Below are 17873 nucleotides of genomic sequence, written 5' to 3' on the forward strand. Positions count from 1 at the left end.
CTGTTCCCAAGAAAGCTAAGGTAACTGGGCTAAACAACTAGCACTCACTTCTGTCCGTCATCATGAAGTGCTTTGAGAGACTAGTCAAGGACCATATCACCTCCAACCTACCTGACACACTAGACCCACTTCAATTTGCTTACCGCCCAAATAGGTCCACAGACGATGCAATCCCAACCACACTGCACACTGCCCTAACCCATCTGGACAAGAGGAACACCATTGTGAGAATGCTGTTCATCGACTCCAACTCAGCATTTAACACTATAGTACCCCCAAACTCGTCATCAAGCTCGAGACCCCGGGTCTCAACCCCGCACTGTGCAACTGGGTACTGGATTTCCTGACGGCCGCGCCAAGGTGGTGAGGGTAGATAACAACATCTCCAAACAGCTGATCCTGAACACTGGGGCCCCACAAGGGTGCGTTCTGAGCCCTCTACTGTACTCCCTGTTCACCCACGACTGCGTAGCCATGCACGCCTCCAACTCAATCATCAAGTTTGCGGACGACACAACAGTGGTAGGCTTGATTACCAACAACGACGAGACGGCCTACAGGGAGGAGGTGAGGGCCCTCGGAGTGTGGTGTCAGGAAAATAACCTCACACTCAACGTCAACAAAACTAAGGAGATGATTGTGGACTTCAGGAGGGAGCACCCCCCTATACGTTTTAATTTTAAGTTCCTCGGCATACACATCACAGACAAACTGAATTGGTCCACCCACACAGACAGCGTTGTGAAGAAGGCGCAGCAGCGCCTCTTCAACCTCAGGAGGCTGAAGAAATTTGGCTTGTCACCAAAAGCACCCAGAAACTTCTACAGATGCACAATCGAGGCTCTCCAGAGGGTAGTGAGGTCTGCACAACACATCACCGGGGGCAAACTACCTGCCCTCCAGGACACCTACACCACCCGATGTCACAGGAAGGCCATAAAGATCATCAAGGACAACAACCACCCGAGCCACTGCCTGTTCATCCCGCTATCATCCAGAAGGTGAGGTCAGTACAGGTGCATCAAAGCAGGGACGAGAGACTGAAAAACAGCTTCTATCTCAAGGCCATCAGACTGTTAAACACCCACCACTAACATTGAGTGGCTGCTGCCAACACACTGACTCAACTCCAGCCACTTTAATAATGGGAATTGATGGAAATTGATGTAAAATATATCACTAGCCACTTTAAACAATGCTACTTAATATAATGTTCACATACCCTACATTACTCATTTCATATGTATATACTGTACTCTATATCATCTACTGCATCTTTATGTAATACATGTATCACTAGCCACTTTAACCTATGCCACTTTGTTTACAAACCCTACATTACTCATCTCATATGTATATACTGTTCCTGATACCATCTACTGCATCTTGCCTATGCCGTTCTGTACCATCACACATTCATATACAGCATCTGTATGTACATATTCTTTATCCCTTTACACTTGTGTGTATAAGGTAGTAATTTTGGAATTGTTAGGTTAGATTACTTGTTGGTTATTACTGCATTGTCGGACCTAGAAGCACAAGCATTTCGCTACACTCGCATTAACATCTGCTAACCATGTGTATGTGACAAATCAATTTGATTTGATTTTGATTTGATTTTTTTGTCAAGTCTACACCTGCTCCACCTATCCGGTGTTCAACATTACTGGTTTACTAACCACCGGTCCAGGTAACCAACATTACGCACACCTGGCATCAATCATTATGATTATGCGCACCTGTGCATCATCATGAGGCACACCTGGACTCCATTACCTCACTCATTACCTCCCCTTTATCTGGCACTCCCTTAGATTCATTGTAGCAACCTCATGATGGGTATAGGGAAAATATTGACTATGATGAAGTAGCCTAAACCTATTGATTTGACATTGAGCTGGGTGAATGGAATATGAATTACAGTCAGTCAATATGCTATAATAGAAATATTGTGCTCCCTTTAATTGTATTTTTTTCTGTTAATTGCATTTGGAGGCATAATGCTTATTGCTTATGGAACCAGCAAGCTGTCTACTAGAGAGTGAATATTTAAGTGGTATTCAGTAATGAGACATCAGGTCATTTATCATATCCTGCCCAACAGATATCGAGACAGATGTGTTAAAGCTTAGTCTCTCAGGCAACAGCTACATATGCACACACATGCAGGCGTGCACACACACGCAAACACACACATACTCCCGGTGACTGCCAGGTGGAAGAGGAAGCGCCGAACATCAAGATGGGGGAGTATATATTGTTGGATTACTTCATGGAGCAAAAATGTATTTAGTTTCATAATGGAGCATTTTCTCAAGTCCAACGTTTTACCTGCAACTAGCTATGGGAGGTTAAAAGACACCGGTCTTTTCAACCAAGTAAAGGTTGGTCGAAAATGATAAAGCTAAACAGGAGCATCGTACGTCTATCAACAGCTATCACAAACCAATTAAATTAATTAGCTAATGATGATAGTCGTTAGATTTGATATTGGCTAAAGGACATGACGCAGCAGGCAGGAGGAAAAGGATGCAAAAATGTGCTCAAATTGTGGTTTCTTTCCCAAAATAAGGATAGTGATTGCGCAGTGGTTAGGATATATAATAATGTCGGCAAAATAGGTCAAAAAGGACTTTAAAAATCAAAGAAACTATGAAAAAACAAATGGCCCCAAAGAAATCAAAATCAAACTGAACTCAATCCAGGATATTTCCTGGTCTAGGAAACGGTATAATGTCAGACAAATGTACAGCCTACAAACACGTATACGCTCCCCATCAGAGCACAGAACACTGGTAAAGCCAGGTAGAAATAGGGCCTATCTTGTGCCACTAGCTAGGTAATATAACGTAGCAGGGCTGGAAATACTCCTGAGCGGAGTTCCCACTTCAGTTTTTCAGGGGGAACGTAATTTAGGTTGCAAACTGGATGTTAATGTTTTCTGGCAACTCTGCGTAGGCTATAACCTGGGAAAAGACATTGCCTCACCAAGAGGGGTGCCAATATAACTGGCCAATTATAACATTTAAGCTGAAGCCTATACAAACGTACAGAAGCAGACTTAATCATAGCATCACATAACATTTACAGGCTCTTCTCCATCATACCAGTATACATTTTCAATATGAGAGATCCCAATAAACAAATGAATACATTAGAAAATGACAGAACACGTGTGAGAAATGGTGCTACATGAGCAGAGCTCCAAGAAGCGGCGGGAAGCACTCTTCATGCCTCTTCAACACCAGTGACTTTTTCGCAGCATGTTAGGATAACTTACACGGCAGGTTAGGAGAATTAACGTAGCAGGCTAGGAGACTGAGGATAAGGTTAGGAAAAGGTTAGGGTTAGCAAAAATCCTCTGCTAACCTGCTACCAAAATGACTTTGTATCGAAGTGGCATGGAAAGAGTGTACCAACAAAAGGCCGGGAACAGAAACAAGACAGACACAAGCACCTGAAATACATTTTCAAATTGAAGGAAAATAACTTCACTCGAATTACATAGATAACTTGCTAGCAATAAGGGTAGGGTAGCATTTACAAGATACACATTTATTGAAGGGTTGTGGACATAGGGCAAGTCAAAGTTAGCCTAATTCAAGAGTGCACAAGGAGAGTGGGGCTTGCATTTGGGAGTGAGTGTATTTGAGCAGCAGCAGGCCTCGTGTTGATTTAAATGTTAAATATTATTATTGTGTAGGTAATATTTTTGTTAATATTTTTTGTAAGGGGGACAATTTGAGTTGAGACATTCATTCAGATTGCCGCACAGATCTTTAAATCACATGTATAAGACACATATTAAGGGTTACCTCAGTAGTTGGATGAGCGAAGATTTCCCTTCGGCTCCTTGACTGAATTAATTGTAGATGTATTGTCTGTTGTGAGGCAATCCAGGTCAGTCTGTTTCTCTTTTTTCATTCACAATGTTCATTGTTGAGTCCCTTCTCCTTCTCTCACACTTTTGGGGCGCCGTCAGTGCACACAGATGCCACATTTGACCAGTCAATATTATTACAAGCAAAAAATGTCACAAGGGCTTTCAAAATATCCTCTCCTCGTGTTTGTCCCTGAAGGGGAAGTAAACATCAAAGTTCCTCTCTGAGCGACTCGTTTTGAGGGAAGCGGAGCCAAACACATAATTGGGCAATGTCACTTATTAATATATTTAATAAATGGATCTAAAAAAGGTATCACGTTTCACTTTAAATAATGCCACTTTAATAATGTCTACATATCCTACATTACCCATCTCATATGTATATACTGTATTCTATACCATCTACTGCATCTTAACTATGCCGCACGGCCATCGCTCATCCATATATTTATATGTACATATTCTTATTCATCCCTTTACATTTGTGTGTATAAGGTAGTCGTTGTGAATTTGTTAGATTACTTGTTAGATATTACTGCACTGTTGGAACTAGAAGCACAAGCATTTCGCTACACTCACATTAACATCTGCTAACCATGAATATGTGACCAATGAAATTGTATTTTATTTTATTTGATGGGCATAATTGGTTTATTAATAACTTTTCAAGTTCGTAACCGTCTTCAAACAATAGCATAGTATTATTTCAGTGTAATAGCTACTGTAAATTGGACTGTGCAGTTAGAATAACAAGAATTTAAGCTTTCTGCCAATATTAGATATTTCTATGTCCTGGGAAATGTTCTTGTTACTTACAACCTCATGCTATTAGCATTAGCCTACGTTAGCTCAACCATCCTGAGGGGGACCCAGCAATCCTGTAGAGGATAAGTGCTTTCGTCAAGCGCAATACTAAAACATGGTGCCACAGATACGTCAGTAATCAGTTGCTTACCGATGTCCTCGCCGATATCTTCTATGCGTCTTGTTATGGTCGAGTCTGAGAGTTGCAGTCCCTTGATTTGCTTGTTTGTGAAATCAGCATGCAATATTTCGTCTGAGGCCAAAAACTATTATTTGACAATCTCTGCGCTTGTAAAGGCCTTCTTGTTTCTTGTGAGTATCCAAGCAATCTCATTTGTTGCCTCTGTAGTTTTCTCTGCAACAGTGCTAGATCTGTCCAACATATGTTGTTGTCCTTTGAGTTGCACTATTTTGTTGCTTTGTGGTTGCTTTGTGGTGTATATGTTTTTCAAGTGGCATGGTGTGACTGGAAATGTCGCTCTTTATTTGCTTGTTTTGCAACAATTGACTGCCTGTTCATTTCTCTTCTTGAATCGACCATATCCTTCTCTTAGCCACCGGAGCCACATTAGTCACATTAGCTACGCTAGCTAGCTGCATTTCCCTGCCCCAATCTTCCTGATTTTCCTGGTTCCTCGGTGGTTGTTCATTCGTAGTTGTCACGTTGTTCTCTAGCTCTTCCCCCTCATTTTCATTGTCAATAGAGGGGGCGGAACATCCTTTCATTGTGTGGATGGATCACAAGAATCTGGAATATCTCCGCACCGTCAAGGGTCTCAATTTCAGGCAAGCTAGGTGGGCCCTGCTTTTCACGCGGTTTAACGTCTCCCTCTCCGACTGCCCGGGATCCAAGAATGTCACACTTTCACGCCTCTATAGACCCGCGGCTACACCCTCAGAACCCGAGACCATCCTTTCCATCTCGTGTTTGACGGCAGAACTCAGCTGGGGAATAGAGAATCAGGCCTGTGAGGCGTAGCATTCCCAGCCGGGGGGGGAGCAGATAACCAAATGTTTGTTCCTGACTCTGTCCACGCTGTCCACCCCTCCAGGCTTGCCTGCCACCTGGGCTCCCGTTGCCTTTGTGCGACAACGCTTTTGGTGGCCTACCATGGTCCCTGACACCTCCACTTTCGTCGCCACCTGCATGATCTGTGCACAGAATATAACTCATCGGCAAGCTCAAGCTGGTCTCCTTCAACCACTTCCTATCCCTCACCGTCCCTGGTCACACATATCCCTGGACTTCATCACTGGTCTTCGCCCGTCTGATGGCAACACCGTAGCCTTACAGTAGCGGACCGGTTATCCAAGGCCGCCCATTTCATTCCTCTCCCCGAGCTACTCTCCGCCAAAGAGATGGCTCAGCTCATGTTGCAGCACGTTTTCCGGATCCATGGACTCCCGGTGGACATGGTCTCCGACCAGAGTTCTCAGTTCTTGTCCCGATTCTGGAAAGCGTTCTACATGCTCATTGGCCAGCCTGTCCTCTGGGTTCCACCCCCAGTCTAATGGCCAGTCGGAGCGAGCCAATCAGGACCTGGAGACAACTCTTCGCTGCCTTGTCTCTGCCAACCCCACCACCTGGAGCCAGCAACTCGTGTGGGTTGAGTACGTCCACAACACCCTCCCCTGCTCTGCCACTGGTCTCTCTTCTTTTGAGCGTTTCCTCGGATATCAGCCCCCACTCTTCCCGGAGCAAGAGAAAGAGGTCGGACCTGGCAGAAAACACGGTCGGCTCTTCTCAAGACCACCTCCAGGTATCGACAATAGGTGGACCACCACCGGACCCCAGCTCCCCGGTATCGTCTCGGGCAGAGGGTATGGCTGTCCATTCGGGATCTGCCCCTCCTTTCCCCAACTCCAAGATTCTTAGCCCCTCTGCTGTTCGTCCTCTGTTGCCCCGTACCCTCCGTATACATCTCACTTTTCATGTGAGGATTAGGATTAAACCTATGTCTCACATCCCTTTGTCTCCTGTTTCCATAAGCCTGCCTGCCGTTCTGTACCTTACGAACTCTGCCCTGGATTACTGACCTCTGCCTGCCCTTGAACTGTCGTTTGCCTGCCCCCTGATTCGTAAATAAACATTTGTTATTTCGAACTGTCTGCATCTGGGTCTTATACTGGGGTCTGATATGTGCCCAATAAAAGTGCATTAAAGTCGAGTGTCCAATCTTTTGATCAATGGGTAAAATAAAATGCTCATTCTGTAGATACTCCGCTAAATTGAGTTATTGGGGAAAAAATTGTACCATCATCTTTGAAATGCAGGAGAAAGGGCATAATGTAGTTTTCCTGCCCAGGTGCAATTTAGATATTGACTAAACATGTGAAAGCAACAGCAAACTCTTCAACAGGACAAAAATAGCATTCCACTGGTGGGAGTTTTGAGAGCTCAAGTAAAGAGCCACTCCTATGGTGTGTCTTCGCCACAGTAATAATTCATTTTAAACAAATTCTAAATGCAAGATTCATGAGTAAATTCGACATTTCAAGCAACTGCTTGAACATACCAAAATACCAGTAGGCCTATGCTACTGATTGATGCCCCATTGCTGATGAGCTTGCAATGTAAATGTTCATATTCTTGATCACCAAACAATTTTTGGAGCTGCATATTTATTTATTATGACAATCCGCTCTTCCTATAATTTGACATCTGTGCTGCACCTGATCGAATCTGCTAGCTCACCCGACCTGTGTTGATTGACAGTTTGCTGGTCCAATCAGAGTGCTGCGTGTGCGTTTCACTAGCCAATCTGTTGCAGCTACTGCAGCTACTGCCTCTGGGTGCATGGAGAGTAATCCAGGTAGACTCTCTGCCACAAAATGAGTGACAAAACATTATAAAACCTGGCCAGATCATTTCAAGTCATCAGTCTCAAGTCAAGTTCAATTAGAGTCCCGAAGTCAAGTCTCAAGTTATTTTATTTCTATCAAGTTGAGTATCAAGTCATGAAATTTGGGACTGGAGTCAGACTCAAATGCAAGTTATGTTACTCGTGTCCACAACTTTGATATTAGTTAGAGTTGTCTCTCTATTTAGTCAACAGTTAATGTTAGGCATTTGAAATGGCCCATAATAGTTGGATGTTCTTTGAATTAAATTTAAGAAAACAAATATTTGTTCAAGTGGGTGTGCATGGGTTCGATCAAACAGATCTCTTGTAAAGTTTTCTTGAGATGCTGTACATTCTACAGGAATTATAGTGATGGGGTCATCAAAAACCATGATTTCATGCTTTCATTCATTCAACAGCTTTCATTCATATAAGATTGTACAGCTTGTTCCTTGTCTGTCACATCGAAAGTAAATGGGTGTTGTTGACTCCATGTCACATATTTAACCTTTTAGCCAAAGGAGGGCACTGTGTCCCAGTCTATGCCTGGGGACAGTTTGCCAGTGTGGCACCAGCCTCATAGTAACAGGTTCAAGTTTAGTGAAGGTTTTTCTATTCAGTGCTCCATGTTGTATGATTTGAAATACTCACAAATATCATGCAATGTTTAACTATGTGTTTCCTGTGAGTTTAAAATAGGCAAATGTTTTTATAAAGATTGTGTCTTTTTCATATGTTAAATCTAATCAATGAGTACTGAGGTCTAGTCCTATCACTGAATAGATAATACCTGAATATTTTACATACATGGACTTCAATGGTCAGAGACGAACAGAGGACATCAAAGAGACCATCAGATCTGAGTAGAGTTCCTGTAGAGAACATATTCCTGATAGCAACATACTCCCAAATGTCTGATCGCCTTTGGGATGTGAACTGGAGACAAACATCAGCTCAGATGAAATGTGAGACACATTTTCTGGAAGAAGATGAGGTACAAACCCGAATGGCTGAATGGATTCTGTAGGAACATGTTTTAGAAAGCCCTATGTGACTTACCTTTCAACCCTTACTGTGTTAAAGTAAGATTCACAAGGATCAACAAAAAGCTACCCAGACAGTGTCTGTTATTGGTTTCCAGATCCAAAATGTGACCATAATAATTTCTTAATAAAAGTACATCAAAAAGTTATTAGTAAAAGTAAATCATTTTTTTACTAAAGTTACAGTTGCATGATGAGCACAGTTGCTATTTTCAGATATTACAGCACACTGTTGAAAGACAATGCCTTTTAGGAAACTGTAAAGTGATCTTGTATTAGGTCATACTGTCTCTCTATTCAGCCAATCGTTAGTGTTAGGCCATTGTGCTGGCCCATAATAGTTTGATGTTCTTTGAGTGACAAGATTGCTTTCAACCCTGCAGGTCTTCAATAAATACAAATTGTATATCATATACATTCATCCATGCTCTGTTGTAACAGTAAATCAGTAGAAATTGTATGTTCCATCATAACGGTCCTATAAGGGAGACCGAGGGCAATTGGTACATTACAATTGGAACACCTTGAATTACTCCAATCAGAAACAAGTTGTGAAACCCCATTGACAAATAAATGTACAACAAAGTTGAACAACTCCGAAAGTAATATATGTTAAGCTTGTTGGGTTAATCTAAAATATGAAATTACTTTTTGTGTCATCCTCTTTTTTTAGAATGATGTGCTACTTTATTTGATTCTATTTCCACATGGACAATACACAGCAGAGTAGGCTGTTTGTATGATCACTAAAAGACCCATTTGGAGGAATACATTTTCCAGAGGTAAATGTCAATCACATAAGAACATTCATTGTCATCAACATAAAGCTAATCCCGGACATGATGTAGCTGTACGTATGACGGTTACAAAAAGTTCACAAAAGATTGAACTTAACTATTGCCATTCAATAGCCACAGTATGATGACACAGTATGAAGCCTACACTTCGATTATAGATGACACTGATAATGTACTCCAAACTATGCTTGTACAAACATGACTTAAAGTTGACTATCTGATTGCAGAGTTTGTTCAACAGTATTCAATAATTAAGGTCTACAAGATGCTACAACAAGGTAAATTGTCCTAAAAAAAGTTTGTGTCAGCGCAATTAACCATTGTGACTCAATATACAAAAATGTACAAATGTAGTTTCATATTAGTAGAATGAGTTGAATCGCAGTTCAATGCAGCCATTTTTATCTCAATATCAAATCATTTCTAGGAAACTATAAAGTACCTTACTGTGATTGTGTTCAATTAAAATGGTCAAAAAGAAACAAAAACAGCTTCTTAGCAATGTGCAATTTCTCAAGCAAGAAATTTGCTAGGACTGACTCGGAGTGGGGAGGGGAAAACTGAAAACTAGCTATTATTGGCAGAGAGATTTGGAACTCTCTTTTGTATTGGTCAATTAAGTAATTTCCCACTCAAACTCAATTTCAGGCGGTCTTTTCAAACAGCTCTTACACTCTTAAACGTAAAGGGCATTATCATCCTTTACACCATTTCACGGTATTATTCCAACCTCATAGTGTGGAAATATATATAAAACACAGGAAATCACGTTTGACAGCACTAGACCCTAACAATCCAGTCTCATGCAGGAGTCCCGGCCATTGAAATATTTTGCAAAGGGATCCACACTAGTTATCGGGGACCTTGCTAGGTGTTTCTCCATCTAATCATCAACTTTCTTCCTCCCTGAGAATAGTGCTATCCACGTCCTCCTGAACTTAGACAGAATTAGAACGCGGCAGGGCAGAACCATAATTTGAGACATTGCCAGCTGAATTTCCTGGATAATTGTGCTCTATGGCTGTTATTCAACAGTGTACAGCTTATAAATGAATTAATTTTAGTTAGTACCCTTGTTTGTCCCTTCTGGATTACGGGATGTTACTGTGTTTCATTGAATCCAAACAGTGAAGTTCAAACTAAGTGTGTCTATACTTACTTAGGACTTTAGTTTGCAAAGCAGCCTCTGCTACAGTACAGCTGCACTGAAGGTCGCTTCGCTTTGTTTGAGGGCCAAATAACAATTGACATTGTAAATCGTCTGGACCCTTTCCAAGGTACGTACCAGAGAGAACAACAGGCAGCACCAAAATAGCAAACTGGACAGATCATGCATGTTTTACGAGCTTCCCCATGGGGTGGTCATTCTGGGATGACTGCGATAGCCCTCTTCAATGTCAATCATCTGATATAATGTTCGTGGTGTGGCAGTTGGAGCTATGAAGGGCTTGATCCATTTATACCCTAACTGACACACTGAGTTTCCATCTGTGCCTCTATGTAGGTTGACACTCATTGACTGGCCGGGGTTCTGTTCAAGTGCAAGTGCAAGCCAGCAATGAGTTGGATAGGCATCACAACATAATAATGGCAAGGTGCAGTACTGTCTGTTCGGAGATTAATTTTACTGACATATTTATGCAATTATCAGTCATTGGCTGGTAGAACATTTCACTTTGATTTGATAACTGATGCAAATGACATTGAGCAGGATGATTTCTGAAAACAGGAGCTGATCAATTCAGTAACACTAACAGAGTTCATCAGTAGCCAGTGTATGATGTTTGACGCAATAATTACATTATATTCACAGTATTGTGGGTTATCACAGCCTGTGATAATCAAATCTGCACTGCTGGCCTTAAGCCTACCTTGCCTCTTTCACACAGGGCTCTGTAGAGTTATTACCTGATAAGCTTGTATTTTGCCATTGATTGGTAGGCTCTCCAGGTAGAGTGAGATGTAGCCTTGAATAACCCCTGTATGGATTAACTTAACTCAGACCAGATTGACACATTGAGAGTTTGGGACTATAAAGTTTTATCTGCAAAAAGATGATTCTGAGATGCTTGGCTTTAAAGGTCTGAATCCTCATTGGTTTGAATGGTGTCAGCAATTTTGAAATGGTATTCTTTTGAACTTAACAACATGAATTGGGGTATTTAGAGCACTTTATCGGTAGAGAACATTCAACAGAACAAGGCTATATCAATAACTCAATTTTGACTAAAATGCCGACAGAACATTATCATCCAAAGCTCTCAATGATCATATAACCCTGTTGTCAGAGTAAAGATGTTAGCCACCCGTGTGACCATTTAGTTGAGGAAAAGGAAATCTCTTCTCTCATTTAGTATTTATATTCCCTTTAGCAGTATACTCACTCATCATTACAAACAGGAAATCTCTAGGCTCATTCAGTATTTACTTGCCAAATGTTGAAACAATTCAAAGACAATCTGGAAATAGGAAGCAATCGGAAGTTAAAAGTGGCACACTGGGACGCTCAGGAGATGGCGTTGAACCAATCCAAACTTGGTCACATGCCTGTGTGATATTCTAGGAAACAAAAGTACATAAGGAAGAACATTTCATTTAGATTATATCGGTCACACCATAAACTTTATTTAACGAATCAAACAAATTGTCAAATTTTCACATGACAATGTCGCAGGGTCTTGAAATACAACCACAAAGCAGCTGCCAGAGTCCTTGAACAGTAGCATACAGACAAGAGGACACAAGCATTGTCAGAAACAAACAATGCAATGTGGACTATTATAGACATTGGATGGGAGACCACTTTCTTCGGATTAAATAAAGATACCATTACTTGGCAGGTTCTTGATAGTTCATTGATTATATTAGATGCAGTCATTATTTGGAGGAGTGTGTGCTGTGTTTATGCTTCGTTCCTCTGACACTGATCTTATTTCCATATCCTTCTCTCCATTTTTCTATCCATAGTCAGCAGTATGCATCACTAAACACAGCATTTCAATATCCTCTTATAATGAAAGTTTCCTTCCTTGTCTTTTTGTGCAAGGAAAGCTGAGCAGTCAGTGTGAAACGAACCAATAATTCCATCTGTTAACTGAAGGGGAAAATACACGGTGCGGTGGATTTCTCTGGGGCAAGCTGTTCAGAAAGAGACAATGGCGTCTTGTCATGGATCAAGCAAGCCATTTTTTATTAGCAGGTCCATAAGCTAACATCTGAAAAGTCCAGTCCAAGAGCAATTAATATGCCTTTGGGTCTACTGCCAGCAGAGAGACTATTCAAATCTCTCTCCACACTGTCACTAATGCTCTGCAAATCCCTGCAAATAGGAACATCTGTCCCATAAATAAATAATAATCTCACAGACCCACCATGCTTGCCCACACACATGTCCTCCGGTCCTATCTGTGGCAGATAATACTAATTTATTAGCCATTATGCAATATTCAATCTGAGTGGAGAGTAATTGCAGGGTATTATCAATATTATTATGGCAGGATGATGTGAGTCGCATTCACCGTCTGCTTCTCAGATGATCACATACCCCCCCCTCAATACCTTAGCTCAGTAGGCGGCAGGGTAGCCTAGTGGTTAGAGAGTTCAAATCCCCGAACTGACAAGGTACAAATCTGTCGTTCTGCCCCTGAACAGGCAGATTAACCCACTGTTCCTAGGCCGTCATTGAAAATAAGAATTTGTTCTTAACTGACTTGCCTAGTTAAATAAAGGTAAAATAACTAAAAAATAACTGGTAGAACAAAGAGTTTCGGTTACAACACTATCATTTTCCCTTAAAGGGAAAGTTCAGGGTTTTGGCAATTACATCCCTTTATCTACTTCCCCAGAGTCAGATGAACCTGTGGATACCATTCTTATTTATTTATGTTAGGTATGAAGGAAGTTAAAGGTAGTTTTGCGAACCATCTACAGGAACAGTTAGCATGCACACCTGAACACATATATGGACTAGATAGAAATAGCTGGATTCAAGGATGAGGACCCAGGCGGGGGATTTCGATCCAAATTAGTAGGCATCTTGATTATGTGCATCCGCAGCCTGTAGTCTGTCTTAAATAGAAGCACAGAGCATGGCCTTTTATAGTACACTCACTATTGTTGGCAGCTCTGCGGGCCAGGGGGGGGTGAGGATGACACCTGGACTGACAGAATAAAGGGCCCCAGCCCCAACCCAAAGTGTTACCCTCTGCTGTGTTGTTCCTCCTGTGGCTCCTGTGCTTTGTTGTGCATCTCTGTTCTCACAATGGCACCCAAGAAGAAGGAAGAGCCCAAAGAAGCACCCAAACCCAAGGCCCCAGAGCCTGAGCCCGTCAAGATCCCGGAGTTTAACCCTGCAGAAGTTGTGGTACAGAAAAACTCCTATTTTCACTTTGGTTTGCATGACGATAGGAATAAGGAATATGTGATGAGCTTGTGAGTGTTGGATGGTGGTCTAGAGGGGTAGGGGAAACATTAACATAAACATGTTTTTCAATTATTCGTTATCTTCAAATGTGTTTAAAATGATTAGGGATTTATTCAAGATTGAAAAAGGCTGTTTATTGTATGTTTATTAGATGCAACAATTGATACTGGGCTATCAGACAGGACATCATTTTACTACCATATGTGTGAGGTGCCATTCTTTTCACATTCATAAAATTGATAAGAAAAAATATAATACCCTTAATCTCAACATCAAGCCATCTATACACTTGAGGGCAAAACTGACCTTTCAAGGAGATGGCAGTAAGAGTTCGGTCTTCCATCGATAGTCATCTGTGTTTTTCAAGAACATCAGAGACACCATGTGACGTGAACAGTGCAGTGCATTCAAATAGGAATCCTACTGTTCAGCCGTTTCCACATTGATAAGACAAAACACCAGTAGCATGACAGATTGAAGAGCAACAATGATCATTTTACATGATATGCAAACACAGGCCTTGAGCTTCCTTTGTACTATTATTTACCATTGTAAGTCACATTGTTTTGTACATAAGCCAAAGTAGCTTGAACTTGATGGAGGTTTGAGCTGGTATATATTAGCTTACACAAGACAACGTTTGTTTCTTGCTATTTCTGCCTCTTCTATGTGGGTAAACATGTTCCATGGTTGAGGGAGCAGCTGTATGACAATGTAGTGAGGTTAAAGCCACACAATGTGATTTTAATTTATGTCCATGCATAGCAGACCACCCAAATCGAAAGGCTGACTGGCTTTGTGCAAAAAAGAAAGGGGAAAAAAGTGCAAAGATAAATACATATATATCTTACCAAGGCCATTTATTTAAACATGCAAAACTATGTAGCTCCACCGTTGGCTGGGATCTCTAAATATCCACAGATCTGACAGTAATTTATGACTATCTGAAACAAATCCAACACACACAATAGGAAAATCGCCAAGAAGGGTGCGATCCTCTTTACATGAAGGATTTCAAATGAATATAAATTGGATTTTAATACAGCTTTAGGTTAGACCTTTGAAGTTATTCAGACAACCAGAAATGTGGGATAAGCACCATTTCGTTCTAGTGTCCTTCTCCTCCTTTTCTCCTCCATTTCACATTCACTTTACAGTCAGGATCATCCAGAGGGACTCAAGTGACTCAACCCTGACCTCCTTCATCAGCTGTGAAATGCTTACCCTTTTAATAGGGCACTTTCTCTCTATGCTGGTGAAGTGTCACTTAATCATTTGCATGACACTTGTAACCTCCATCTTACACATCATCTTGCGTTAAGACAACAGACCTGGTGTAAAACGTAGACAGGAAAAGCAGTCGGTCAAAGGCATGTGCACAATCAAAACAGTCAGCAGGAGGCATGTGTGTGGAGGCTGTGTGTGTCTGAAGGTCAGCCATAAATTGACACTGACCAAGCCCTGGCTTTAAATAACTGGAATGAGTGGAGTGTAACTGGAGCCTGGGGAATCTCTATATTGTTTGGACACCTACAGTGGGGGCGTCATAAAGGCGAGTGGGGTGATACAACTACTATCAAGGCTTTATGTGTTTGACCGAAGTTTTTCAAAGTCATTTTCAATTGTTGCTCACTTCCCTTCACATTCACATCCTGCACCAAATAGTGTTTAATGATTTTGATTTTCCTTTCAGCTTGAATTCACCCCCGAGCAAATTGAAGGTAAGATTGAGATTATTGTTGTTAGAGTTTGTTTGACTCTATTTTCACAATATATCTAGTCTGGTACATGAGCGTGCAGTGTGACAGAAGTACATGAAAGTGTAATGTGACAGAAGTACATGAACGTGGCCAGTGGTGTAAAGTACTTAAAGTACAAATACTTTAAGTACTACTTAAGTACATTTTTGGGGGTATCTGTACTTTACTATTTATATTTTTGACTACTTTTACTATTGTACTTTTTACTCCATACAATATCCTTGACACCCAAAATTACTTGTTACATTTTGAATGCTTAGCAGGACAGGAAAAGAGTCCAATTCACTCAGTTATCAACCGAACATCCCTGGTCATCCCTACTGCCTCTGATCTGGCGGACTAACTAAACACATGGTGCCATCTGTTTTGCTTAATATAAGGAATTTGAAATGATTTATACTTTTACTTTTTATACTTAAGTATATTTTAAACCAATACTTTTAAACTTTTACTCAAGTAGAATTTTACTGGGTGACATTTACTTTTACGTGAGTCATTTTCTATTAAGGTATCTTTACTTTTATTGAAGTATGACAGTTGGATACTTTTCCCACCACTGAATGTGACAGAGGTACATGAAAGTGATAGAGATGTGTTGAGAGAAAGCAACAGTAAATCATTGTCTTTTGAAAATGTCCATCCTATACTCAAATTGAGATTTGCATGCTGTGAGACCAGCCTGCCTTTAGGGCCCTGACAGACAAGCGTAAAATAATCTAGAAACACAACGCCACTTTTGTGTTGCTCTCTCCACAGATTTCAAGGATGCTTTCCAGCTGTTTGACAGGACACCACTCAATGAGATGAAGATCACGTATGGACAGTGTGGTGATGTGATCAGGGCACTGGGGCAGAACCCCACCAACGCAGAAATCATGTACGTCCTTGGAAAGCCCAAGCCTGAAGGTAAGTCCATGCAACATTCCATGATCAGTTTATTTTGGGGAGTTTCTAAAACCAATAAAAAAAGATATGTTGATCAGTTGGCTTTCTTTGATGTTTTATCAATAAGCTTTTAAAATGTACCTATTATTAACTTTTTATATTTGAAATCTAATTTGGTTAATCATATATGGAATATGTATTATTTTAATACAAGTTAATGTTCTACATTTCTAGCTCCTGTATTGGTGGTAGTGTGGATGGTTTCAATGACATTTGATTTTGTTGTTTCATACACAGAAATGGCGACAAAGATGCTGGACTTCGACAGCTTCCTGCCAATCCACCAACACATTTGCAAAGCCAAGGACCGCGGCACATATGAGGACTTTGTTGAGGGACTGAGGGTGTTCGACAAACTGGGCGATGGCACAGTCATGGGCGCTGAGCTCAGGCACGTCCTGGCATCACTGGGTGAGTCCATGGCCTTAGACATATTTAACATAGCATACAATAATACAGTCTAAAATAGTTTGACTTTGCCTGGTCCCATCCTATATGGGAAGTAGCCAAATCTTTATTGTCAGACCATTGACATCAGTAGAAGAGTTGGCTACATGACATACAGGATGGGACACAGCTAATGTAGACTGTAAAGATTTTAGGGCAGACTTAATTTAAATGCTATTTAACTAAAAAAGGGAATTGAACAGTATGTTTGATTGGTTATAGGTGAGAAGATGAAGGAGGATGAGGTTGAGCAGCTCATGACAAACCAGGAGGACGCCAACGGCTGTGTAAACTACGAAGGTAAAAAATGATACCCTCTTCTTGCTCTCTTTGACCAAACATTCCAAAACATACCTTTTAAATCAATCAATATTTCCGTACCTAATTCCCTTGTCTATTTTCCTTCACAGCTTTTGTAAAACACGTCATGGCATCTTAGAAAGGCTGCCACCGCCGAGACACCTGATAGTTGAAGACAGATGATTGTTCATATGTTTATGTAAAGTCCACACCATGCCTCTCATCTCATGTGTTCATCCCTATGTGCCCAGTTGGATTGCTATTCCATCACGTGACAGGACCGTTCAACTAACTGTTCATTGTTTTTATCGTTCCCCTTCATGTTGACTCAAATAACAAATGTTGTTGTATATCCCCGCTGTTCATTTGTGGATCAAAACTTGTAATTAAACAGAATGATTCATTATTATGGTATTATGCAACTTTACTTCCTAATTTTTCATTTGACCTATTGTAACTGATTTTCCTCTGCCATGTGACATGTCCTGTATTGGGGTCTATGGTCAATGCTCCCTCATGTAGCCTACAAACAAAAGAGTGTGCTATTGGTCTAACTAACATACTTTACCAAACAAGCACCTCACAGTGATAAATTCAAAGAAGCTGCCAAAAAAAATATTTAAAT

General features: G+C 41.0%; 1 protein-coding gene across 1 annotated transcript; it reads left to right on the forward strand.

Moving 5' to 3' along the window:
- Positions 1 to 13545: 13545 nt before the first annotated feature.
- LOC124009930 (myosin light chain 1, cardiac muscle-like) lies at positions 13546 to 17654 on the forward strand. The gene is made up of 6 exons (XM_046322183.1): positions 13546 to 13736; positions 15490 to 15517; positions 16313 to 16462; positions 16739 to 16912; positions 17171 to 17248; positions 17359 to 17654. The coding sequence occupies exons 1-6, from the start codon at positions 13635 to 13637 to the stop codon at positions 17385 to 17387; spliced, it is 561 nt and encodes a 186-aa protein (XP_046178139.1). The 5' UTR covers positions 13546 to 13634; the 3' UTR covers positions 17388 to 17654.
- Positions 17655 to 17873: the final 219 nt, after the last annotated feature.

The sequence above is a fragment of the Oncorhynchus gorbuscha genome, linkage group LG22, assembly GCF_021184085.1.
Source record: "Oncorhynchus gorbuscha isolate QuinsamMale2020 ecotype Even-year linkage group LG22, OgorEven_v1.0, whole genome shotgun sequence".
Taxonomy (NCBI): Eukaryota; Metazoa; Chordata; class Actinopteri; order Salmoniformes; family Salmonidae; genus Oncorhynchus; species Oncorhynchus gorbuscha.